The sequence below is a fragment of the Ceratotherium simum genome, chromosome 39 (genome assembly GCF_057802395.1).
Source record: "Ceratotherium simum simum isolate JZ-2026a chromosome 39, ASM5780239v1, whole genome shotgun sequence".
Taxonomy (NCBI): Eukaryota; Metazoa; Chordata; class Mammalia; order Perissodactyla; family Rhinocerotidae; genus Ceratotherium; species Ceratotherium simum.
The window spans coordinates 10,598,409-10,624,269 of NC_141938.1; the positions used below are offsets into that span (position 1 = coordinate 10,598,409).

The 25,861-nt window shown below is 53.2% G+C and overlaps 1 protein-coding gene across 1 annotated transcript in view; it reads right to left on the reverse strand.

Annotated features, from left to right (window-relative positions):
• Positions 1-388: 388 nt before the first annotated feature.
• Positions 389-25,861, reverse strand: part of ELAVL1 (ELAV like RNA binding protein 1) — a 35,033-nt gene continuing 9,560 nt past the window's right edge. Inside the window, exons 2-6 of the mRNA XM_087426056.1 lie at positions 22,412-22,599; positions 12,046-12,149; positions 10,046-10,199; positions 5,299-5,524; positions 389-1,922 (exon numbers count right to left, since the gene is read on the reverse strand). Coding sequence (XP_087282182.1) covers positions 1,598-1,922; positions 5,299-5,524; positions 10,046-10,199; positions 12,046-12,149; positions 22,412-22,583 — 981 coding nt within the window. The 5' untranslated portion in view covers positions 22,584-22,599 and the 3' untranslated portion in view covers positions 389-1,597. The remainder of the gene's footprint in view (positions 1,923-5,298; positions 5,525-10,045; positions 10,200-12,045; positions 12,150-22,411; positions 22,600-25,861) is intronic.

Genomic DNA, 25,861 nt, shown 5'->3' on the forward strand with positions numbered 1-25,861 from the left:
AATACCGCAATTCCATGATGTCGATAACCAAAAAACAGCCTATTGTTACATGTGTTTAGTCTCACGTCAAGGTTACAACTGCTGGTACTAGGTTATCCGGGTTTTGACTCTCTCTGTACACTAGTGATTTATAAAAGATCAGGCTCCTGAGGAGTGGCCCGGCGATCTGGCCTTGCCTACTTCTCAGGCCCTCTCTTCTTGACTCTTCCTGCCGGCTTCCTGTTTTACAAAACACCACTTGTGACTGCACCTTCCTACGCCACAGACTCATAAATGCTTTGTCTTGAGGCAAGTACTTGTTTCTTGAGATCTCCTCCCTAAATGCTGGGCCGTCTGGACCTTCCCTAGCCAAAAAGAAAGAAAAGGTAAAATAAAAAACAAAACAAAATTCGAGCAAAACAAAATCAAATTTAATGGTCTTAAATGCAAGAGTAAAAACAAACAAAAAACACAAAAAAGCAAAAGAAAATTAACAGAACAGAACAACCCCAAATGTCAAGGCAGTTATGAAGAGAACTTTGAGGGTTAATCTTTAAAACTACAAATCAAAGCCTTTTTAGTTAATAGATACTGGCAAGAAGTAAGTACTTTTCTGCTGAGTGTTCATACGAAAGCGAAGTTTCAAAACAAAATCTGGCTAAAATAGAAAAAGGTCTAGTGCTCACGAGAAGGGATGCGAGAAATACAATGCTCAAATGTTTCTGGGTTATTAAAAATAGAGCTATCTTAACGCATTCGAGCTATGTTAAATGCTCTGGGGAACTGCAGAACTGACTGTGAACGGTATCCGAGGTGTGGGGCACCGTGCATGCAATGTGTGGATAGGAATTTGGGGTGTCAGAGTAGCACCCCGTCTTCAGGCATGCCTGGAGCTTAGATCTGACTCTGGAATATACTGGAGTTTCCCTGAAACTCTTTGGTCCGTTCCCATTGGCGCCTGGGCTTACGAAACACATGCGTGTCCTTCTCTGGAGGGCCCGGCCTGGCCCGGCGTGTGGCCCCCCTCCCCGGTGGTGGCCCACCTCGGTCGGGCCCGCTGCCACCGCCAGGACCACTTGGAAGAGCCCGGGGCTGAGTGAGCAGGAGGTGGCGATGGAACCTGCTTGGGAAAGCAATTTCCTGTCAACCAAAGCAGAAATCGCTTAAAATGGTGAAGCGGTTGAGCAAACGCACACTCAGCATCTGTCTAACAACTTTAGTTTCAAGACTAAAACTGAAAGGTCATTTTGTGTTTGTTGTTATCCAGTTTGTGGCGACAGCAAATGAAACGAGTGTTAGACAGTCTCAGAAGTTAAAGCATGCTTTAGATTCACCACCATCCCGAGGGACTGGTTAGTCAACGCAGTCTACTTAGATTTCTGTTTAATATATACTTTAAAGGAAATAACTTAAGAAACTTAAAATTGGTCTAACATTGTGGGATTTCAAACATTTGAACATGTCGGTTGCATCCCAGAGTATAAAAACCTTTTCACTTCTCATTTAGACTAAGACAAACACTTGTGAAAATTGGCGCAAAATGAGTTGTACACTAACAAAAAAGTTTCAACTTCTTCACTCTTAATTAGCTATTCCGTACAAAAAAAGCATGGGCAAGTTATTTGTGGGACTTGTTGGTTTTGAAGGAAACCTGTAAGATTTTGTCCCCCAGGCGGTAGCCGTTCAGACTTGCTATGGCCATGGCGGCCTCTTCATAGTTTGTCATGGTCACAAAGCCAAAGCCTTTGCACTTGTTGGTGTTGAAGTCGCGTATCACTTTCACGTTAGTAACTGCGCCAAAGGGGCCGAACATCTGCCAGAGGATTCCCTCATCGGCATCTTGGCCGAGGTTGTAGATGAAGATGCACCAGCCCGAAGAAGCGTTGCCCGGGACATTGACACCAGAGAGCCCACTCATGTGATCTACACCCATAGGGGAGAACCTAGCAAACAGAGAGCACACGTTCAGGTCAAGGTCAGAGCCGGCCAGCGAGCCACCACGCCACTCAGGCCCTGCCCTCCACACGGCTGGGTGTGAGGTGCTCAGGGCTGGCACCCCCATCAGTCACAAACAAGATTTTGCTTTCAACTGAGAGGAATTCAATGTGGTGGCAGAGGGAGGCGGTGGGCTCCCTGCAGGGTCTAGAGCCTTCCCTCGGAGCAGTGGCCTGTTAGTGGCCTCCCACCAGCCGTTCCCTCCAGCCCTCCCACCATGGAGGTGGGGAGGGTCCTGTTCAGTCATTCCGTGCTCCCCACATTTTAAATGATAGAAACTTCTCCACATCCTCAGGTCTCCCTGGAGGAATATTTGCTCATATTCTATGTCTGTGTGCGTGTGGGGAAGGGGGAGCTGGATTTTTTTCTTCCAAATTTTGCACCTTCCCCTCGTCATGACCCTCCCTCTGTGAGGGTTCACAGTTGAGCAGTGTCTGGTCCCCGGCCACTACAGGGCACGAGGGAATTCCTTCCCACAGCTCGGCGACCTTCTGTTGCTGGCTCACAACATCCCAGAAGGGCCCGGGGCCGAACTGAGGGCTGTGAATGACTTCACCAAGCTTTAGCAAAAATGGGGGACCCTTTCCAAAGCGACACTTTCAGTTACATCACAAATAAGCCTTCTACAAATGTGTGGCCGTTGCAATAAGGAGTAAGCGAGAGGATAAAATTGTTACTGAAGCCACGTGACCCTGTAGACGTTTCACAAATTAAAAAGTAATGGTCTTGGGGTCAATTTAAGAATATCTGAGCACGACACAGCATCTGTGAAGCCACACAATGCAATCAGAGAAACACCACTTGCTCCCAAATAAAATCGGGCTTCAAGCTGTGGGGCTGATCTGGCGGAAGCGGGGTGCCTTCTAGCGCCGTTAAACTTCCACTCTCTCTACAGACATGGGAGAAGAGCGGGCAGCCCCTGAGGGGTAGCCCACTCATCCAAGGGTTACTTTCAATGCAGTTATGGAAGAATTAAGGCACATTATTGGCCATGGTTTTGAATTTGCAAGAATAATTTTAAACAGCCCACACCGGGATGTCTGAGTTGGTTAAATGACTCAGGGGGCTTGTCAGTGGCCTGAGTCTGTCTGGGACGACAGTGAGACCACAGTATCACTGAAATGGGGCTGGGAAAAGGCACCCGAGTATCTGCATGACATTAAGCCGAGCTGGTTTTCAGTGAGAACTGGAAAGAGGTTCCGACTTCAAGAAGGACCTCATTTCCTCCACGTTTCACAGGATATCAAATATAGACCTGAGTTATTATAATTAAGTCTTTACGTAGCGATTATACTGAAAAGAATCTGAGGGAATGTGGTACTGTCTTTTATTGATATAACTCTCACTCTTATTAATCTTTGTCAGTTGGCTTTTCTCCTGCTAACTGGAGCTGATTTCTCTCATCCTGACCGTCATGAAACCCACTCCTCATTCTTTTTTTTTTTTTTTTTGTGAGGAAGATCAGCCCTGAGCTAACATCCATGCCAATCCTCTTCTTTTTGCTGAGGAAAACTGGCCCTGGGCTAACATCCGTGCCCATCTTCCTCCACTTTATGTGGGATGCTGCCACAGCATGGCTTGACAAGCAGTGTGTCGGTGCACGCCCGGGATCCGAACCTGGGCCGCCAGCAGTGGAGCGCGCGCACTTAACCACTAGACCATGGGGCCGGCCCCCCACCCCTTTCTTTTCTGATTTGTACAAAGGGAGAATTGATCATTCCTTTAGTCTGGGCTTTTTCTGATGTGATAAGAACTGACTGCAAGCTCCTTCTGGGTCTTTCTTCTTTTTGGGGGGTTTGACTTGTTTGTGTGTGAGGAAGATCGGCCCTGAGCTAACATCCGTTGCCAATCCTCCTCTTTTTGCTGAGGAAGATTGGCCCTGGGCTGACATCTGTGCCCCTCCTCCTCTACTTTATATGGGACGCCGCCACAGCATGGCCTGACAAGCGGTGCCTGGGTGCGCGCCCGGGATCCGAACCAGTGAACCCCAGGCCACTGAAGCGGAGCACGCGCACTTAACTGCTATGCCACTGGGCCAGCCCTGGGTCTTTCTTCTTACTCTTATCTTAGTCTGCCTCTGGTGGTGAATCTTCCCGCCCGTCCCTTCCTCCTCCCGTGTCTCTTCGCTGTGTTCCTCTGGCTGTCTCCATCCCTTTCCTGCCTGACAACAGTTCGGTCTTTCTGGTCTCCCTGTTTTCTACTCCTCGTTACTGTGACCAGAGTTCCCTTCTCCTCCTCCGACCCTCTCTGGTTTTCGGGAGTTCCTGGGTAACACACTGAACACAGCTGTCCACACGTCCTGCCCGGTCAGCGGTGATGTCCTCGGTGTTACTGGACTTTGAAAAGTGGATTTAGCTCGCTTCTGACAAAGACCTCCCCCTGCCTTTGTCTTTAAACTAGGAAAGCCAACAAACGAAGAGGCCAGCTTTGGAACCTGAGCCGGGTTGAGAACTCAGGATGGCTGGACTGGGAAAATAATACCTCGCACATTGGCATCTGTGGAAACGGGCAGGGTTTTACCCAACCTCACTGCTTAAAACAAAGGAGGGAAACCTGAAAAGTCACGGAGAAAGATGCTTAACATAGCTGAGATAAGCCCTCACACCACTTGTTGAGGTTTTGACAGAAACAAAACAAACCGGCCCCTAAACTGGGGTCTCCGCTGTTCATGAGACGGTAACACCCCAAACTTTGGAGTCCAAGTTACTGACCCTCATCGTCTCTGTGTTACTAGATCCTGGCAACTAGAATCATTGTCAATCTGGAAAGACTCAGGACTACGGGAAGACGGTTCACCTCTAGGACAGACTTTTAAACAGAAGGCGGATCACATTCAGACACCAAAATGCCTCCACAAGGCAGGGGTATGAGAAAGGCTTGCCTTAGGACTGCTGAGCAAAATCTAACACCTGTTTAAAAACTCTGGAAGAACAGCTCTCACGTGAGCACACCCGAGGCTGCATCGTTTCTCTCACGGGTGTGGAAGGATCTTGCAAACTCACGGCTCCACGCCGGTGTCACTGGGAAGTGTACACTGGAGCGCTAGCAGGCCCTCTCCAGGGACCTGGCTGGAGTGGGCATCATCTTTTTGATTGCAATTAAAAACTACACTCCAGTGGAAATCAATGGCTTTCATACAGACACCTTCTGGATGGAGGGGGCGCCATGGGGACACAAATGACGCTGAATGCGACTTTCCCACACGACTGGCCCAGCGTGCCCAGCAAACTGTTTCCACTGCACGTGGTTAGCCAGCCAGCTGGGCCGTGACAGCCGGCCGCACAGGAAGGGCCTGGCAGGGGAGGTGCCGCCCTCCTGACCCACCTGAATCTCTGAGCCTGGTGGTGGACCGGGCCTCCGAACCGCCTGGCCGGCGAGTGGTAGAGCTGGGAGAGCAGCGCCACGTTTTTGTTCTGGTTGGGATTGGCCGCAAACTTCACTGTAATGGGCTCGGAGGAACCTGGGGGTTTATGACCATTGAAACTGGTAATTGCCTCTTCTGCTTCCGACCGTTTGTCAAACCGGATAAACGCAACCCCTCTGGACAAACCTTTTTAACAAACCAACAAAAAGGGAGTTAGGGGGAAAAAATGCAAGGATTTTTTCAAACTGAAAAGCAAAAGTCAAGTCAGTCAGTCTACTGTGGTTCAGACTGGATGCTTGGTTAATGTGATAAACAAAAATGAAACTTAAATACAGAAAGAAATGAATTTTAAAAACCGCAAATTACTAATAAAAGATTAAGGTTTCAGACTTTAAGTTGAAGCAACAACTCCGCAGTCTCAGTGCCAAAAGATATTTTGGTGACAGACATCCCAAATAGACACCCTGAACCTCTTTCTTAATAAAAGCCATGTTAGAAGAGATTACAACCTCCATCACTATTTCAATGCCAGGTGCCCACCGCAGTGCGGGCGCACAGACCTGCTGAGGGTGGATGACAAGGGGTGGGTGAGGAATCTCCCAGGGCTCTGGGGTCCCCCAGACTCCCTCGGGGCGTAGAGTCCTAGCACCCAGCCTACCACCCGACACCTGCTGCCATCCCCTCACTCATCTCTTGGATACTCCACTGCAAGGTCCTGGGATCTCCTGTGGGTCCCAAATCGCCCTCAGAATCAAGTGAGGCCACTCACCCTCGCCCCAGAAAACTGCCCAGGCACACGCACTGGTGCTGACGCCCGCCCACAGACTCCCTGGCAGGTTCAGAGCCCTGCCTTAGGCCCACTCCGTACCTGGTCCTGGTCCTGCACGGGAAGGCCATCTCGGCCTCCGGCTGCCTTGGGAGGGCACCCTCTCTTGGCACCTAGACTGAACCAACCAAAGGCCAGCCCTGGGTCCCTGCGGTAACCCAATCCTTTGACAGAGTGAGAATGCGGCCCTGGACCCGGCTGCCTGAGATGCAGGCCCAAGGGCTGAAGGCAGTGTCGGGTCAACCTGGTAGGAGTGTGACCCGAGCAAACTGGGTACAAGAGGGTTCAGCCACCCTCCATCCCCATCCATCCACATTCTGGGCCTGGGGGAGCGAAGGGGACACCTCGTGCCTTGAAGAACTCAAGGAACAGGGTGGGGCTGGGGTGAGGGAATGCAGAGCCATGGGAGAAGCCTGACTCCTCCTCGTGGGGGAAGAAACAGGGGTCAAGTGTGAAGGGCAAAGTGTCGTGGGGACGTGACAGCTGAGGGCCAGTGTGAGGCGATGTCACTGGGCTGGAGTCACGGGTGTGCCCTTGTGGGGGAGGCGGCAGGGACAGCCTATCCTGGATATTCTCGTTCTCTACTGCCAGTCACAGGCCATCCTAAGTTGCACTCTCTTCTCTAGACAAAGGCCTTGAGCACGTGGTGAATGACAATTATTAAAGCAGGGCAGCCCAGGGCTTTGGGCCACCACCTAAGTGAGCACAGGGGCGTCCCCTCAGTCAGCTCCCAGGTCCCAGCACTGTTTCCCACAGGGTCCCACTGACTGTCCCCACAGTGGGCACAGGTCTCCCCAGCTGGCCTGGAGGCCGTGGAGGGACATGCAGAGACGCAGGCACACCAGGAGGGGCACCGAGATAACAAGTGTCAGTGCGAGGCATGGTCACCCCCTGTGGGCCTAGAACCCCACCTCAGGACTGACTTGGATGCGACACTGCGGGTCCCATTAGAGCAGACAGTAGACAGGGACCCTCGGGCCAAGGATTCTTTCTCTACGACCATAACATACCGTGGACACCCCATGCTGAGCCCTAAGGCCCACACCCCAACTCTGCCACTGGGGAACTCCCCTCCTGGGATCCCCCCAGCATAGCGGCTCCTAGTGGCCTCAGCCTGCCCCGGCGTTGCCTCCATGACTGTTTGAATATAAATGTAAAATTCATACACCCAGATACTCGCTGACTCAGTGAGATCCAACCTAGCAATTCACACCTGTGCCACGAAAGTTCTAGAGCCTGAGCTCATCTTAAAATTTCAGTTCAGAAGGAACACCTGAAAACACGTACTTGGCATACACTGTTTTTATTTACTCTTTAATGCATGAACAACAGCTTAGATAGAGGGAAACCTGACGAAACCTAACTTGAGGCAGACAGCAGGGAAAGCAGTAGCTGGCGGGCTTCCACAGAGCTGCCGTCAGGGAGACGGCTCTGTTCTGTGCATAAGGGTCTTGCAACCAAGCAGAGAGAAAGTGTGGGTGCAAGTGGGGCTTCCTTGTTTGGTTTTGTAAAATGACTTTCAAATGAAAACTGCCCGAGCAAAACAAAGAAAACCCCAGAAAGAGAAAAAGAATGGTATTCAACGTCAGGGAACATCAATTCACTAAATGACTTGATGAATGTATACTTTTTCAAGAGGGTGCACCAAGCAGCCTCTGTCCCAGCAGAGGAGCCCTGGGCGGGGGGCCTCCTCTGGAGCAGAGGTGGGGAAGGGAAGCCCACAGCCCCAGGGGGCTCACCTTTCTACCCTCCAATCCTATACCCCAGGCTAGGGGAGGGCTGTGGAGAAGGAGCCCCTGGGACCCCCTAATATCTCCCTTCCCTCCCCCTCCCTCCCATCCAGCTGCAAGGATTCCAAAACAGATAGAGGTGGGGGGTGGGGGCCCCAATCCCTTTGCCAAAGTGGCAGAGGCTGGTGGGGAGGCCTGAGGGAGAGTGAGGGTCCCATGCACCACCCTGAGTTCATGGCTGAGCCTGGGGGGCAACACTAAGGTGCCCCAACACTCTAGGAGACACCAGCCTTGCAGAGGGAAATGAGGCAAAATCCCCAGCCAATGGATTGGGGGAGCTATCTGCAGAAGTGACCTCCCTCGGGATGGTGGGCACAAAAGCTGGGTGGCCAGGGTGTGTGCTCAAGGTGGGTGGACTCTAACTCCAGTGAGCCGGGCCCTGCTCAGCGGCGCTGGGCTACGGCTGGACAGAGACAAGCAGAGGCACAGCAGTCCATGGGGAGTCTAGAACAGGACACGGAGGCAGAATGTGGGTCCCCGGGCAGCCCACTAGACGCTCCTGTGCAAGTGGGGCTGGGAATAAATATGTGCACTGACCAGCCAACTGGATCGTCGTGCTCAACTGGCCCTTGAAGGTAAGTAAGGGGGGCTTTAGGGACCGCAGGAAGCTATTCTGGTGCAGACCAGGGGGGTTTACGCCAAGGAAATGGCATCCTCACCCACACCCCAGAGAGAAGGTGCAGAATGGAGGCAGCGGTGTGGGTGGAGCCCACGGCCCTCTAGCACAGCCTGGTGTTGGAGGGGTGTCTGCGCCAGGCTACGGGGTGGGAGTACCCAGAGCTCCCATGAAATGCCAGTGACCTGTGCCTTCACAAGCCCCTTCTCCTCCTCAGTTCCTGGGGGACACAATGTGTCCACTCCTTTCAAGGCCGGGCCCCAGAGGGTGGGGCGGCAGGCAGGGCCAGCACACGCCAGGCTGAGCTTCCACAGCTGGGGCAGGAGAATGGAGGGCAAGTGACAAGACCACCTGCCTCAAAGCACACGCCTGGGGGGGACACAGGAAAATGTGTGTGCACCTCCAACCCCCCCGTCACACGCCAGGAAGGCCCCGCCCATCTGCGCGAGGGGCAAAGGCTGCTCTGCTCCTGGGGGCGCTGCCAGTCTCTCAGAAGGGAGGTCGCCTCAGAGCTACAACCTCCTGTGACCTAACCACCCAGTGTGGCTTTAATGCCATAGCCAAGGGGCTGGTGAACACGCCCTTAAAACCTTAACCATAACCTTAAAACCTTATGGTTTTAAAACATAAAAATCCACCGCAGACAATTCCATTGGCTTCCCTGAGCTCAGTGAGCATGAATCTTCCTTCTAGGTTGTCAGCAGATTCCCACTCCTGCTGGGAACGGAACTGAGGAGTCGGAAAGCAAGTGTGGCCCACGCTCACCACTCCCAGACAGAGCCGTGACCAGGCCTGGCAGGGGGTGTCCCGACCCCAGGCCCTAAGCCGGTGGGCCGCAGTCAGGGCCGGTAGCCCACCTCCTGCCCACCAGGGGCTGCTTCTGCAGGCGTGTGTGGGTCCCCAGCTCAGCTGTGCCTAACTGTCTCATGTAAAGCCCGGAGCTCCAGCTGTTCATGTCCTGAACTGAGATGAACCGAAAGGGACTGGCTAAATGGCCGGGACTGCTATGAGGAAGTCACTGCCTTCGATCCCCATGAGGGGGAAGACTGAAAAACACTCATCGGAAGCAGTCACCCCTGCAGCTTGGAGCAACGAAAAGCGGGGACTCTGGAATCCAAGTGAGGACTGTCTCACCCTGCACACTGTCTGTCTGCAGTAGGAACAGCAGCAAACGGCTGAGCAACAGCCTTCTCACCCCACTCAGGGCCAGGCAAGACATTTGTGCGCCTGAGGGAAGGTGCCAGAATCTCTTAGTGTTTTCATCATAAAATGCTGGCCTAACACAGGGGCTGCTGTTATGCTATTTTACCTTCCCTGACTCATAAAACAAAAGACAACACCTTCTCATTCCGATTCTGTCCTCACTGGTAGAATAGCTAACGACACTGAAAATCAAACAGCGATCTGCCTTCTCTAGAAAACCTGTCCCCTACCTCGAGGAGAACCTCGCGTGTGTCCCAGGCCCCCCGCCGTACCTGTGGTCTGATCCACAAGGACCCGGGAGTTGATGATCCGCCCGAACCGGGAGAACATGTCCTCCACGTCCTTCTGGGTCATAGTCCTCGGGAGCCCGCTGATGTACAAGTTGGCATCTTTGATGACCTCTGAGCTCGGGCGTGCGTACGACACCTTGGAAACAAAACCACTTGCTGGGGTTAGGGCAGGTGCGTGGCGCAAGCATCAAGAGACGGTGTTCCATTTTCGGGTGAGAAAAAGCTCACCCTATGGTAGGAAATCACGCACGGGACTGTGTGTCATTGGGAACACCTGTCACCTGCAGCAGCACGTGCTGGCAGCTCCCCACGGACCAGGCAGAGAGCTGGACACTGCAGTGTTTTCTCACCGGCCCTCACATCCCCCAGGGAGGCAGCGAGGGCCACACTCCTGCCTCAGGGAGCACACACACATCCTATGTACACGGCACAAGGTGGGCCCGGAAACCTGCCGATGAGCGATGGTTTCCTGGTCCAGACGGTTAGACACTGAGCAGTCAAGATCATGCACAGTTAAATGGCAGGAATGGAACACCACCCTCCACGCTAAACGTGTGCTCCACAGCCAGACTGTAAGACTTCCCTGGCGGGTGAGTGAAAATACGGGTTCTTGGGCCCACGCTACAGAAGGGGACCCAGGAGGCCCAAGCCACAGCCCCGGAATCTGTATTATACAAGCACACAGGTGGTTCTGATGCTCAGAGAAGCTCAGGAAGCCCGGCCATGGCGCAGGTCCCAAGAGAGACCCTTCTGGGCGCCTGAGTGAATCAGAGGGAGTGGCTTCCTATGGGTGGGAGATGGGGTGGCAGGATCTGGCAGGCCCAAAGGCTCATGTAGCACAATGTTACCAGGTGGCTTCAGGTGGACTCTGGCAGGCATGTGTCTCAGGAACAAGAGCTGACCTGCCAGGTCTGTGGGTGAGGGGTGGTGGGCACAGTGGCTACAGGCTGCTGCAGGAAGCCAGGTCCGGGGTCCAGCCTGGGGCAGCAGGAGGTGGCATATTCTAAAGGAGGGCTCAGTGGGGAGTGACGGTCGAGAAAACACAGTTTGTCTGCGGTGGGAGCTGCCCAAGATCACGGGAGCCTGAAGACAGACACTTGGGGACGGGAGGAGGTGGCACTCTGGGCTGACAAAAGGAGTGTAAGCGGTGGCAGGCTGAGAAGAACGTGAAGGCAGAGGAAGCCGCCCCGTGAGACCTGGAGGACTCACTGCCTTGGCCCAGGACGCCACCACAGCCCTTGAACTGGGAGTGACACTGGCAATGCTCTGCCTGAGGCTCCCCCTCAGGCGGCTCCGTGGCTCCCTCTCTTCCTTCAAGTCAACATGAAGTCTCCCACAGAACACGTCGCACCCCCCCATGCACCTCCGTGACACTTACCTCTGCCACACACGGCCTGCACATTTCTGTGAAATGCGCATGTGTGCACACAGAGACATAGCTCCATGAGGGCGTGGGATCTGTCTGTACTGCCCACTGTCTGGCGCACAGTAGGTGCTCAACAAACATTTGCTAAATGAATGTTGAATGAACCGACTGTGATGGGGCGGGAGGGGAGACCTGGGCAGGGAAGGTGGGAGGATGACACCACTGTCGCCGCGACCACCGCAGTAGGCCAGGAGCGACAGGAGGGCAGGGCTGGCCAAACACTCACTCGGCATGGGGACATGGGGACGGAAACATCGTGGCCAGTAGAAGGGAGGCAAGAGAGGCCTGTGGAGGTGCCCCTGTGTAAGTGCACTTCATGGGGACCCTCCCTTTGCGGGTGGGACTGAGGAGGCCATGAGCCACCAGCATAAGGCCTGGGATGGTCACCATCTAACAAGCACCGGACCCACGATGCCTTGACTCTGGGCCGACAGGAGGCCCCTCAGATGCCCTGAAAGCACCGTGCTAATGGCGTCTGCGGCAGGGACATGAGTGGGGGCTTGGCACAGCCCCCGCCCGGGCCATGAATGAACGGGGAATGATCGCAGCTCTTTACCTTAATGGTTTTTGACTGCAGCCGCAGGCCGTTCAGCGTGTTTACCGCTCTCTCTGCGTCCTTTGCAGTCACGTAGTTCACAAAGCCATAGCCCAAGCTGTGTCCTGCGTGGGAGAACACGTGGACATCGGTAAACCGACCAAGAGTGAGCCAGGGAGCCAGGGAGGATGAACGGGACTATGTCCCACTGGGCTCAAAAGGTGAAGGTCAGAGAAAAGACAAAGACAATACACAGAAACGGGAGAGCTGCGGCCTCCAGGAAGAGGGGTTAGAGATCAATGGTTACAAGCTAATGGTTTAGTTGTGATGGTTTATTTGTTACACTTCTTTGGCAAACTTGTACCTTTTCTGCAATGAACAAATGTTACTTTTGTAACTAAAAAAAAAATGTCATTTAGAAAGAAACACTGTGCTACTGACAGCATCCTGGGGAACCCAACACCGAAGCAATGACAATGACTGGTCCCACTGGTGCTGGCTGCTCTGTGGGGCTTCGAGGGGGCCTCGGTGGGGGAGGAGGAGGACGGTCCAAGTGGGCAGCAGGCAGGTGGGGAGAGCCTGATGACAACCAGCTGTCTGTGTCCAGGCGTTTCTCTGCCACTTCCATCCCCCGAGCAGGAAGGCTTGCTGGGCTCTGGCGCCACCCAGCGTCAGTTCCCTTTACTTTCGTGAATCTGTGACCCAGCTGGGGAGCACAAGGAGAAGCCAGAGCTGAGAGAAGTCCCAGCCCAGCCGGGCAGCCTGTGGTGCCCTCACAGCCCCGGCCGGGCGTCCAGGGCTCCCCTGGGCAGCAGCCTCCACTGCGACAGCAGCATCAGTCTGTGGGAGCCATAACGGACGCAAAAGCCTGAGCTCTTCTCAAAGAAATCCAGTGTCCCCACCCCTTCTGTGTGAAAGGTTCAGAAGTGGCAGGAGCGACCACCAAGTGGATACCACGGGCGGGATGCGAGCGGCTGTAGGGGCCCAGAGAGAAGCATCAGCTGAGGGTCAGAGGTCGAAGGAGCCTTATAGGGGCCTAGTCAAACACTTTCACTGCAGAGGAGGAGCAGGAGGAGGCCCAGAGAAGAGACCGACTAAGATGCTCACATCCACATGCCATGTTGGTGGGCGCCCAGCCCACGCCGGGCACTGCTCTGCGCACGGAGAGAGAGCGGTAAGCGAGACCAAGGTCCCCTCACCGAGCTGTGCTCCATCCCTCTGGTTGGCGAAGGGTGACAAGGAGCAGCTGAAAAATACGTCCAGGCCTTGAGCCTCACTGAGAGCTGGCCCAGCCCGCGGTGCCAGCTGAACCCAGACCCTCTGGCTGAAGATGTGACATGGAACCCAGGGGAGAGCCTAACCTAGTTTTGCCACTTAAAAAAAAAATAAACCAATAAACTTTATTTTTTAGGTTTAAAGAAAAATGACACATAATACAAAGCGTTCCCATATACCCCACACCCAGTCTCCCTATTAGCAACGTCTTACACTGCGCTGGTACATTTGTTACAATTAATGAACCAGCACTGATACGTTATTATCAACTACAGTCCACACTTGATTCAAATTACCTTAGTTTTTCCCTAATACCTTTATCTGTCCCAGGATGCCACCCAGCACCCCACATAATATTTAATTGTCACGTCTCCTTAGGCTCCACTGCGCTGGGACGATTTCTCAGACTTTCCTTGTTTTTGATGACCTTGACGGTTCTGAGGAGGACTGGGCAGGACTTTTGTAGAATCTCCCTCCATCTGGGTCCGTCAGATGTCTTTCTCGTGGTTAGACTGGGGTGATTGACGGGTTTTGGGGAGGAAGAGCCCCTTCTCAACATCGTATCAGGGGTACAGCCATCAACGTGACTTATCACTGCTGATGTTTACCTTGACCCCCTGGCGGAGGCAGGTGGTCCGCCAGGTTTCTCCAATGCTAACGTCACCTCCGTCCCATTCCATCCCGGAAGCTTTGGAAGGAAATCCCTCTGCACAGCCCAAACTTAAGGAGTGCCTTGTGGGGTTCCGCTCTCCCTCCTTCAGGGCGCAGCAACTACAGAAATAATCTGCAATTCTGCACGGGCCACTTTCTTTTTTAAAGAAACAAAAACAGGGGGCCGGCCCCATGGCTTAGCGGTTAAGTGTGCGCTCTCCACTGCTGGCGGCCCGGGTTCAGATCCGGGGCGCGCGCTGACGCACCACTTGTCAGGCCATGCTATGGCGGCGTCCCATATAAAGTGGAGGAAGATAGGCACAGATGTTAGCCCAGGACCAATCTTCCTCAGGAAAAAAAGAGGAGGATTGGCATGGATGTTAGCTCAGGGCTGATCTTCCTCACAAAAAAAAAAAAAAAGAAAGAAAGAAACAAAAACAAAACCTGACCCTCCAGACCTGTGTTTCTAACAAAACTCCACAGGTGTCAGAGACTTGGCTCCTGAGCCCCAGACAGTGAGGGTGCTATAACAGCAGGGCTGTGGGGGCTGGGGCCCACCTAGCAGGAGAGGCAGACTCGCAGCTCAGAAAACTACAACTGGCTCCAGGTCGGGAACTTTCGGGTTCTTGTAGATGGGCAAGACTGCAGACGTTAAAGTGGAGAATGCAGACTGTCTGGGGTATGGATTACCGACCCAACTCCAGCCTTCCTGGGATTTTTACTGACAAATGCCTGCTCTCGCCCCACCCCTTTCTCACTGGGTCCAGGCCATGGAGCAGTCCTCTCTGGCCCAGCCCCCAGGCCTCCCAGGCTCCTCTGCCTCTCTCTGGCTGGTCTCCTTGTCTTTCTGTTCCTCCCACAAGGCCAATCCCAACTCTGGAGCACCTGTCTCGTCCACTGCCGGGGCCTCAGGAGGCTTAAGAGCTGCTGGGAAGACCAGAAACCGGTGAGGACCTGAGACCCAGGCCCTGATCCCGCGTCCTTAGCTGCAGCCAGCTCCTCTCGGCTTATAGACACGGCCCTGCCCAGCCCCAGTGCCTAATTCCTCACCTCTCTGGCACTCGGTGGCCCCCGGCTGGCCTCCACGGTGGTCACTGCTGACTGCCAGCACCAGCCTCACCAAGGCTGCCCACACCCCTCAGGCGCCACCCCACCCACAGTCTCGGGCCGCGGCCCAGAGTGCTCAGCAGCTCTGGCCACTGCCAACCTGCTTGAGACACTGCCACCTCCAGGACGTGGCACAAGGTCTTCTTTCTCTCCAGGCTGTCCTTCTCAACTGTCCCTCCTCAGGCCCCTCGTCCTCTGCCTATTCCATCGAGAAAGTCCCCAAGGTTCTGCCTTTGGCCCTCGTCTCCATCATACACTCTTCCTGGGTGTCCTCCTTGGCTGCCCATGTGCCCGCAGCTGCCAATGTCACCTAGGCAGTCACACATTCCAGACGCCACTGCCTCCTTCCCAGTCCCGCTCCCCATCCTGTTCTCCCCAATGAGCCGACGTGTATTAACTGAGCACCTACTGCATGCTGGGCCCTGGCCAGGCTGGCTGAGGGGTTTCATGGTGATCAGGAAGGACGACACACATCAGCAAGAAATCAACGAACAAAGCCGTGTGCAGGCACTATGAGGAGTGAGAGAGACCCAGAGGACGGGCCCGGGTAGTCGACGGTCAGGAGTGCCCTCTGAGCAGGAGACGTGAAGCGAGACCTCGGGATGGCCGGTGAGCATTCCAGACAGAAGAGCACACGCCAAGTCTCTGACGCGGAGATGACTCTGGTGTGTTCCAGGAAACGAAGGGCGGCTGAACAAGATGAGCCCGGGGAACGGCCCGGAGGGGCTGTGGGGTGGAGAGCAGCCACAGAGGCTGCTGCAGAGCCCCGGGGGAGCCTGGGAGCGGGACCAGATGTGAGACGAGTCCACCAGGCCGGGGAGCAGAAGGAAGACCCATCACGAGGACCTGCAGATGGGCTGATGTGGGAGGGAACTCCAGAGGGGCCCAGGTTCCCTACAGCACCAGGCAGCAGCGCCCAGGGCGAGGAGGGCCCTGCCAGCACTCCCAGGCTGGGCCTTCTAGGGTCTGGGGCCCAGTGGGGAGGGATCTGTGCACACCCTGGCTCCTGGGGCTGGCTCTGTCCTCCCAGGCTGTCCTCCCCTCTGTGGTGGGCACCCGAGTGCGGCAGGAGGGAAGGCAGGTGAGGAACGAAGGGGAGCCCCGAGTTTCACCCACCAGATGAGGCCGTAGACTAAAGTGCTCAACACAGGACTGAGCACCCAACTCCACCCTCCCCTTCACTAGACACCAGTCGCTCTCAATTTCGGCCACATGCTCGAATCAGCAGGGCAGTTTCTAAAAACTATCACGGCCCAGCCATAGCCCAGACCAATTCAAGAGGAATGGGGGTGCGGTGGGGCAGGAGTGGGGCGGCTTCAGCCATTTTTTAAGCTCCTGGGTGATTCCAAGGTCCAGCCCAGGTTGAGAGCTGCAGCTGGAAGTGCATGAGGAGAGGAGGGCCTGACGGTCTGTGCTCAGAGCAGGTGCCTGTGGGAAGGCCTCCAAGTTACTGCCTCTCCACATTTCCACACGCCATGTGGGGTAATGACGCAGCTCCCCAGGGCCCTCTGCAGCCCGGGGGCCCATGGGTGGGAATGTGCATTTCTAAGCTTCTTACAGATGATCCTCCCACCCCCTCCCCTTTAGGGGCGATGGAAGACCAGCCCTGAAAGAGGGAGGTCTGAGGCCTGGTGGGGGACAGGGGTGCTCAGAGGCATGGATCCTGCACAGGCTGCTGGGGCTTGAGGAAGGTGGGGCCTCTGGAGTTGGGGCTGGAGGGTGGGGGGCAACCAGAGCCCCGGGATGGGAAATGTGGGGGATGGGGAGAGGTGCGAAATGAGGGCAAGAGGAGAAGTGAAAGGATAAAGGGCGGACAAACCCTGGGGCTGAGGTCTAGGGCTGTCCAGAGGCGGCGCTGCCCCCAGCTCTCACTTCCCCAGGTTGTGGAGCGCCCCTGACTGCTGTTCTGGCCACAGGGCGGTGCTTCTCAGCTCTGGTTCTCTGACTTGCCCGGGCATCGCCCTCCCTCCAGGAAGGGTGAAATGCAGATGTTCAAACACCCTAGACTGGCTGATGCAATGGGTCTGGGTGGGGCCTGAGTCCCCAGGTGCTGTTGCTGGTCAGGGGCCGGCACCCCGAGAGCCGCTGCCTGGGGAAATCCGAGGCTGCCTCCGCACGGAGCACTCTTCATGCCCTCTCAGGCGACCCCTGGGCAAATGCAGGTCTGTGCTCTTGCCTTTCCGAATACATTCCCCTCCCTTTAGATAGGGGTTAAGACCAAGAGATGATTCCAGGGCATTCCGTCTCGTGTTCACAGACCAGAGCAGCCAGACGTAATGTTTTAATCCCTCAGTGTTTCTCAGACTGACCTGGGGTGCACGGCTGAGGGAGGTGAGCGCCCGTGGACGAGGCCCTCCTCTGCAATGTGGGAGGGCAGGGGCGGCCCAGTTCTTCCTTTAAAGGTCTGTGGGGGCTCAAGGGAAGACGTCACCGAGGGAGAGAGACTGGGCCTGGGGGATGAGGGAATTAATCAGGTGATGAATAAGAAACAGAAAGAAGTTGGGGCAAAGGGCAAGAAAGGTATTTTATAAAAGAAGTAGTGCGGGCCGGCTCCGTGGCTTGGCGGTTAAGTGCGCGCGCTCTGATGCTGGCGGCCCGGGTTCGGATCCCGGGAGCGCCCCGAGGCACCACTTCTCCGTCCAACGCGAGGCCGAGTCCCACGTACAGCAACTGGAAGGATGTGAACCTATGACATGCAACTATCTGCTGGGGCTTTGGGGGGAAAAAACTGAATAAATAAAATCTTTAAAAGAAGTAGTGCAAACAGCTGGTAAACAAGTGAAAACAGATGGACTTCACTAGAAATGCGGAATTGTCACCACGATCAGATGTCATCTTTCACTTAGGCTGGCAAAGATGAGAAATCCTGCCGGGGCTGGGGGACGGCAGGGCCAGGGGGAAGAGCTGTAAACTGGAGACCCCCCCGCAGGCAGCTGCAGATATGTCGAGAGCTTTTAAAGGGACACACTCTCCCACCTGCTGGTTCACTTCCAGGAAGACTTTCTACGGAAATAACCAGGGAGCAAAGCTCTGCGCCAGGATATTTATCTCAGTGGGGCTTATAAATACGGGAAAATGGTTACAACCTATCGTAGACTCAGAACCTCCACACAACAGAATACTATGTCACCGTTATGATGACGAGAGAACTGTGTTCAGTCAGCGGGAAAAATGGGCACAGATACAGGAAGAAACATGTCCCACACAGCTGGGGTGGTGGTAGCCCATTTCTGTAAAAGCATGCGATTGATCACGACCATGAATCTGTGAAGAGAAACGTCAGGAAGGACACGAACCACAAAGCTAACAGTGGTGAATTATGGGTCATTTAAACCTTCCTTCCTCCTTATCTCATATTCAACTTTTTTCCTATAAGGAACAAAGGTGATTCACATTAAGAACAAAAAAGTGGTTGGGCTGGCTAGGTGTGGAAGGGCATTCCTTCAGAGGGAACAGTATCTGCAAAATCACAAGAGCAAAAGAGCAGGGCGTGCCTGGGAAATGACAAGCAGCCGAGTCCAGCCTGAGAGAAGGGTGAGCAGTGGCTGGTGATGAGGGGGCCAGGTCCCCAGGAGACTCGGGAGCTGCAGGCAGGGGTAGGGGCTTTATCCCGACCAGAGATGCATGGCAATGAGACAGAGCTGAGCCAATGCGCTGGAGGCTGGCTCTGGTCCCCTGTGGGCCACATGCCACCTGCAGAGGGACCAGACATCAGGGCAGAGAGCAGGGCAGGGCTGCAAAGTAAGGCTAGCTAGTGACTGTAGACAGAATAGGCAGCAACAAATGCATGTCCCCAGCGTGGGGGCTGGGGCCTGGCCAGCCAGAAGCATCCTGAATCTTGAGGCCAGCACGTCAAACATTCCTGGCATCCCAGCCACCACCCTGTCCCTCATGCCTCCTGTCATCAGTGCCTGGCTCATGGTCGGCACTCAATAAATATTTGCTGAGTGAATCAATGTCCATGCTCATCTGCATATTCCTCCAATCCCTACATTCATTCATTCACTCAACAAACACTGGTTATGGCTACATCTAGGGCTACAACAGGGTCTCTGCCTCCAAGAACCATACAGACCTACTGCACCAGAAAGTTGCAACTTCAGTGCAGCGTGGAAACCCAGGGTGCAGGTCTGTCTGGTTGCTATGGGAACCGGGAAGAGGAGCATCTAACATTGACCAGGTTGGGCCAGGGAAGGCTCCTAAGGCAAGCGGGTCTGGGCACTGAAGGGTTCTGAAGCAGGTGACAGGTCACATATGGAGTGTTACAGGGACTCCTGCCGCAGTGAAGAGAACAGTCTAGAAGGAGCATGGGTGGCCGGTTAAGAGGCTAGAGCACTGTGCTGGCAGAACACGATGTGGCCTGGTCTAGGATGGTGGCAGGGCAGACGGAGGAAAAGGGATGGAAGCATCCAGAAGGATGAATGCCAGGTCATCAGCAAAGGTCAGCTTCGATTTCTGACTGCAGCCCTTGGTGCACAGTGGTGCCATCTGCGAGGACGGGCTGCTAGGAAACGCGGGGTCAGCTTGTGGGGGAGTCAAGGTCAGTTTGGAAAACACCGAATTTGAGGGGTTGAGGAGTCTCAGGAGAGCTTTCTGGTTGAAAGAGAGGAGGCAAAGCAAGGGTGAATTTAAGCTGTCAGGGTGCATCTGCTCCCCTAGTGTAGGCTCAGGAAGGAGAGGCTTGGGAATAACGTGAGGGCCGCCTAAGTTAATGACTGGGAAGGAGCTGCAAGAGAGGCAGAGCAAGGCCTCAGAGGTGGGAGAAAGCCAGGGTGGGTGGTTCATGGAAGCCAAGGGAAGAAGAAGCTTCTAGAAGGAAGAGGAGATAGTCAATTTCAGGGCTCTGTGAACGGGAGGAGAGGGAGGACAACAGCCAGAGCAGTGGTTCTCACCCAGGGGTGATCCTGCTCCCCAGGCGACACTTGGCAACGTCTGGGGACATTTTCTGGTTTTCACAACTTGGAAGGTGCCACTGGCATCTAGCGGGTGGAGGCCAGGGATGCTGCTCCACATCCTACAATACACAGGATGACCCCTCATCAAGAATTATCCAGTCCCAAATGTCGATAGTGCTCAAGTGGAGAAACCCTGAGCTGAGGAAGTTGGGGATCTTAGCAAAGATTCTTTTAAAGAGAGCAGAGATGTTTGAATGCTGGCCGGGTGATCATGGAGAGACCCAGAAAAGCGGGTACTTGCATAGTTCAAGGTTCCTAGGACGCCGGGAAGGAAAGGGATCCAGGACAGAGGTGGAGATGGCTGTTATTTTCACTGCGAAGGAGAGGGCGGTCCTCAGCTCAGAGTGAAGCGGGCCTGAGGGAGAAAACGCACGGAGAAGGTTGTTGTGGGGCCGGGGAGAGCCCGGGCTGCGGGTGGGGCTTGGCTGGGGATCTGATTCTACAGGTCGCCTTCTGCCTGGATGGGAGACTCTCTGGGGGGTGCAGCCTGAGCGCGGCTGGGAGAGAGCAGTTGGACGAACGCATCCACCCCTGGGGTTCACCAGAGCAGCGTAATAAAAGACAAAGGGGCAGAGACATGTAAGGCTGTGGCCCCAGGACCAGCCAGCGAAGTTCTTACATACCGGTGGCAGGAGGAGGAAAGAGAGAAGGCAGTAAGCTTTTCACAAAACTACCTTCACTCAATTTAAGAACTGCTAGCAAGATGCTGAGCTGAAATGCGAGCCCTGGCCTACCTACTCCACAACTCCTGGTGCACCACACTTATTTCACCCGAAGATAAGATAAAGTTTATCTCTGAACTTAAATAATTTCCAAATTACACTTCTGTTGCTTTCACAGATTCTCAAAACCAGTTCTCTCCAGGCCAATCTCCCAAATCTGGGAGTTCCTATTAACATAGCTCACATTCCTTTGACAACCACAAGTGAAGAGACAAAGGAGTCAGGTACCGTGAGAACGCTTGTGAAATCGGACTGCAACGTTCAGGAACATCAATGGCGCTGAAAATTCCCTTCCACCAGAATGTAAAAGGAGAAAGGCAAGAGTTGTTAGCAGCACACGAGGAACTTCAAAACCCCCTCTGAACAAGGACTCTCTTATTCGGGATGGTCTCCTGGAACAGGAGAGAGACATTGGCTTCTAGAACATTCTAATGCTGTTCCAGTTTATGTATCATCAAAAGTTCCTATTTAGAAGATGTTTATTAAATCACTGACTCTCAGAATTGTAAGGGTCCTTAAAAGACTTTTGAGTTCCGTGCCCCACTCTGCTGAACTAATTCCCTGTACAGCGGTCAGCCAGCCTCTACAGGAGTCATCCCCGGGACAGGGATCTTCGCGTGTCTGGCAAACGCCGAGAGTCAACAAAGCAGAGCGATGGGTATATGGGGTTCAATATATTACTCTACTTTTGCGTAAATTTGAATATAACGCAGTATTATTATATTCCCAATATAAAAATGGTTTTTTACTTATAAATTATTTTCCAGTGTAGGGAATCACAGTCCCACAACCCAGGGTGGCAGCCAGAGCCGTTCTGGGAGGACTGCCCACTCCTCAGCTCATCAGAGCAGAGAGGAGGAAGGAAGAGGAGGAGGACCTGGTCATTCCATATTTTTCTCCAGAGTCCTTGAAACCATGCTCTCACAATGGGGGCTGCTCTGCACTGAGGGCCTTAGCAGGTACAGGGCCTTCTGCAAACCCTCAGGAGGCAGGCAGCATCAGGATGTAGGAGCCACCACCTCCACTTTACAGATGGGACACTGAGGCTTGAGGTTACACTTCGAGGGAGTGGGAGAGCGGGGCTGTGAGCTGGCCTGCCAACCCCGCAGCCCACCTGCTGATCCACTGCCCTGCTCCTGCCTCCCGACCCGAGTTCAAGCGTGGTGTGTTTCAGATGCTCAAGCTGACAGCATACAGTCAGCCTGGCCCAAACCTAAAGAGGTGCTGCCTGTAGGGGACTCAGCGCTCTGCTGTGGGCCTGGGAAGACAGACAGAGATGGGCCTGCCTGGTCTTGCCCTGGGCAGGGTGCTGGCCAGGGTCCCTTCCACACGTGGGACCAGGCCAGGCCAGGCCAGGCTGTCCTTCTTCGGTCCCTTCCAGCTCTCAGAGCAGTCCCCGTTTCTGGTGTCTCCTCATTTTCCCTCCCCTCCCACCTTCTGATTTTGTACATGCCCTCTGTCTTATGATGAATTTTTCCTCTTTTGGGAACCTACGTTCACTCTTACACTAAGGCGGTAGCAAAATACAGTTTGAGATAAAAATGAAACTTCACGGCCGTCATCTCAAGGCTGTGGCTCTTCTGCACTGAGGGACACTGCAGAGTCACAGGCAAAGAGAACAGTGCCTAGCAGGACAGCCACAGTAGTCCCTTTACCGACACGTCTCGGTTTCTTTACCTGCTACTTTATCCCGAATAAGTTTGGCAGATTCAACTTCACCAATACTGCTGAACAGACTTCGTAACTCATCCTGGGTCATGTTCTGAGGGAGGTAGTTGACAATTAAATTCGTTCTCCCGATATCATCCCTGCAGTCTTCGGCCATGTGGTCTTCATAACCATTAGACATTGTATTTTTAAAAAATCTGCAGAGGAAGAAGAAAAAATCAAGTATATTCCAAATGTTCACACTGCAGAATATTAAGGCAAAACGAATGGCTGCGTTTGCACTTAGATGTTTTTCAAAAGACTCAGCACTCCAAGTTCAACTTATGTCCACACAAAAACCTGCACGTGCATGTTTCTAGCAGCTTTATTTGGAACTGCCCTCAAACTAGAAGCAACCAAGATGCCCTTCAGCAGGCAGAAGGAGAAACAATCTTCATTCGTCTGGGACATCCACATGATGGAGTATTATTCAGTGATAAAAAGATATGAGCTGTGAAGCCACAAAGACATGAAGGAACCTTAAATGCATATTACTAAGTGAAACAAAATAGCTCCAATGGCTACAGAGCGTATGATCCCAATTATATGACACTGTGGAAAAGGCAAAAACGATAGAGACCTCAAAAAAGATTGGCGTTGCCAGGGGTTAGGGGGAGAAAGGATGAAGAGATGGAGCACAGAGGATTTTTAGGGCAGCGAAACTACCCTGTATGATACTGGGATGGTGGATCCATGTCATTATACGTTGTACATTGTACATTATACATTGTCCAAACCCACAGAATGTATAAACACACAGAGTGAAGCTTTAGCTAAGATGTATCAATACTAGTTCATCGATTATAACAAAATACCAAACTAATACACGATGTTAATAATAGGAGAAACTTTGTGTCGGGGGAAGGGCATATGGCCTACTTTCTTCCCCAGTTTTCTGTAAACGCAAAACTGCTCTAAAAAATAAAATCTATTAAAATAAAACAAAACAACTCCAAGTTCAACCATTTCCACTTACTAAGAGGGCTTCAAAGAAACCTACAGACACTTCCAGCACTGTAATTCAAGCTCCTGTAAAAAGTGTTTGGGTTCTCTCTTGAGAGTGTTCCAAAGATTTCTGATTCTTTCTCTCGTCTCCACTTCCACTACTGCTGCAGCTGGACACTGTGGAGGCTGCAACGTGCACCTGAGCACCCTGACCAATCCGGACACCCCGTCTGTCCAGGAGCAGGCAGGAATGGCCCTTTGCACCCCTTTATTCCAAAGGCCATAGTGACAGAACTGGGAGGTTAGGATGTCTCTACCCACTGAAGGAAGCTGGTCTTTAGAGCTTGCAGGCTTTGGGATGCCGTAGCCGCCTGCAGAAGTCTTTACTTTCAGTGACAAACATCAGAGCACACTGATGGCTTCACAGTAGCATCCAGAACAATGCAGCCGTGAGCACCAAGACTATGCTTCTGAAGGCACCACTCACACTGGGTTTGCTCACAAGCACTGCCGTGCGGCTACCTCACCTAAGATGTCCCACGTCCCTGCCTCTGCATACACAGGTGCTCACCCCCATGGGACCGAAACGTTATCACTGAGAAAAAGCCCCTGCTGCCCATCAGCATGGAGGTCTCGGGGGCCAGCCCACCCCTTTCTCCAGACCCCTGCTGCTCAGCTCTGCTTTTGTGCTTGAAAACCCAGTGGCCACGGTCAGCAGCACTCAGCCTCCTGTAAAAAGAGCCCTGCCAGCGGCTACGTAAAAACCTGAACACATCTCCTGCCCGGCGATCTCCCCCCACCCCTGAACCAACGCTGAGAGAGGAGCTAGGTGTGGTTTCTCACTTCTTGCTGGAAACAGTTCAGGCCTTCTCCACCTTGCTACTCTCTAACTTGCTTCAGACCATACGCAAGATGCAAAATTAGTCCAATCTCCTAGCATTTTTAAAATGTTTTGGAAAATGTTCCATGCTCCCTGCTCTTTATAAAGTAGGTTATAGCATCAAAAGTCATAAAAGATTGGAAAGTCAGACTTCACGAGATTAAAAACTTCTGTTGGCAAAGGCACCATAAACAGATAAGCAGCAGACTGGGAGAAAATACTTGCTCCCTGTTATATTATTTAGATTGGTGGTTCTCACCCTGGGTGATCCTGCCCACCAGGGGACACTGGGCAGCGTCTGGAGGCATTTTTGGTCATCACGACTTGGGGGGGTGGGCACCACTGGCATCTAGTGGGCGGAGGCCGGGGATGCTGTCAAACATTCCACAAGGCACAGGACAGCCCCCACAACCAAGAATCATCCAGCCCCAAATGTCAATACTGAGAGGCTGAGGAAACTTGATTCAGAGCATCTACAAATTAATAAGAGAAAAATGACATCTCACTAAAGAGACGTGGACAAAGGAGAGGAGCAGTAATTAACAGAGGCCGGCAATTCCAATGGCTAAGAAACCAGGAAAAGAAGCTCAAGTTCATGAATGATGAGGACAACGCGAAATAAAAAGAGATGCCACTTCCTGCCAGTCAGATGGAGTACAATCCAGTGGGAGGGGCACACTCCAGTGGGAGGACGGGAGAGAAAAACACCCTCGCACACCCTTGATACAACTGTGACATGGTACCACCTTTTAGGAGAACTTAGCAGTGCCTGCCAACATTGTTGTTGTTAGCAGCTTAAAATGACAAGCCATGTTATTTCTCACGGTTCTGTGGGTTAGCTCAGTGGCTCCTCTGGTCTGGGCCGGCTTGGCTGAACTCAGAGATTGGCAGGTGGCTGGGCTGGGGGTGGATGGTCTGTGCTGGCCTGACTCACAGGCCTGGTGACTGGCAGGCTGGGCGGCCAGGGACTCTCAGCTGAGGGAGGACAAGCCACCACGTGGCCTTTCATGCTCTAGTAGATTGTGGGGTTTCTTCACACAGTGGTTTCAGGGTTCCAAACAGCAGAAAGAGAAGGCAAGCCCCAATGCTCAGCGCCTACAAACATTTTTAATGTGAATGCTCCCCTCTGGCCCAGAATTGCAGGAACCTCTTCTACAGAAATCATCACACATGCAGGGAAATGTGTGAGAGGAACACATGACCCCACGGCTGGTAAAATACCGGATCTAATCTAAATATGCGTTAACAGGGATGGTTCAATACACACCAATTTTCAGGAGAAAGCACGGGACTACCAGCATGACCGGGTTTCATCATGAAAAACTCCAGGAGTCTGTTAAACTGTCTGTGGCCATGAGACTTATGATAGATGATTAGCTCAAAAACAAACAAACAAAAATATTTGCTGAAGCCTGAACCAAAGTGCAGGGTTAACTCTGAGCAACTAAAATGCACACTGAAGTGTGCTCAAAAGGTGATTCGAACATTTCTCTCCTTCCTTCCTCTCGTTCTCTTTATCCCTCCCTCTCTTCACCCTTCTTCTGAGTTAGGCACCTACTGTTCTGCCTTCTCCCTCACCCTGCTTTCACAGATGA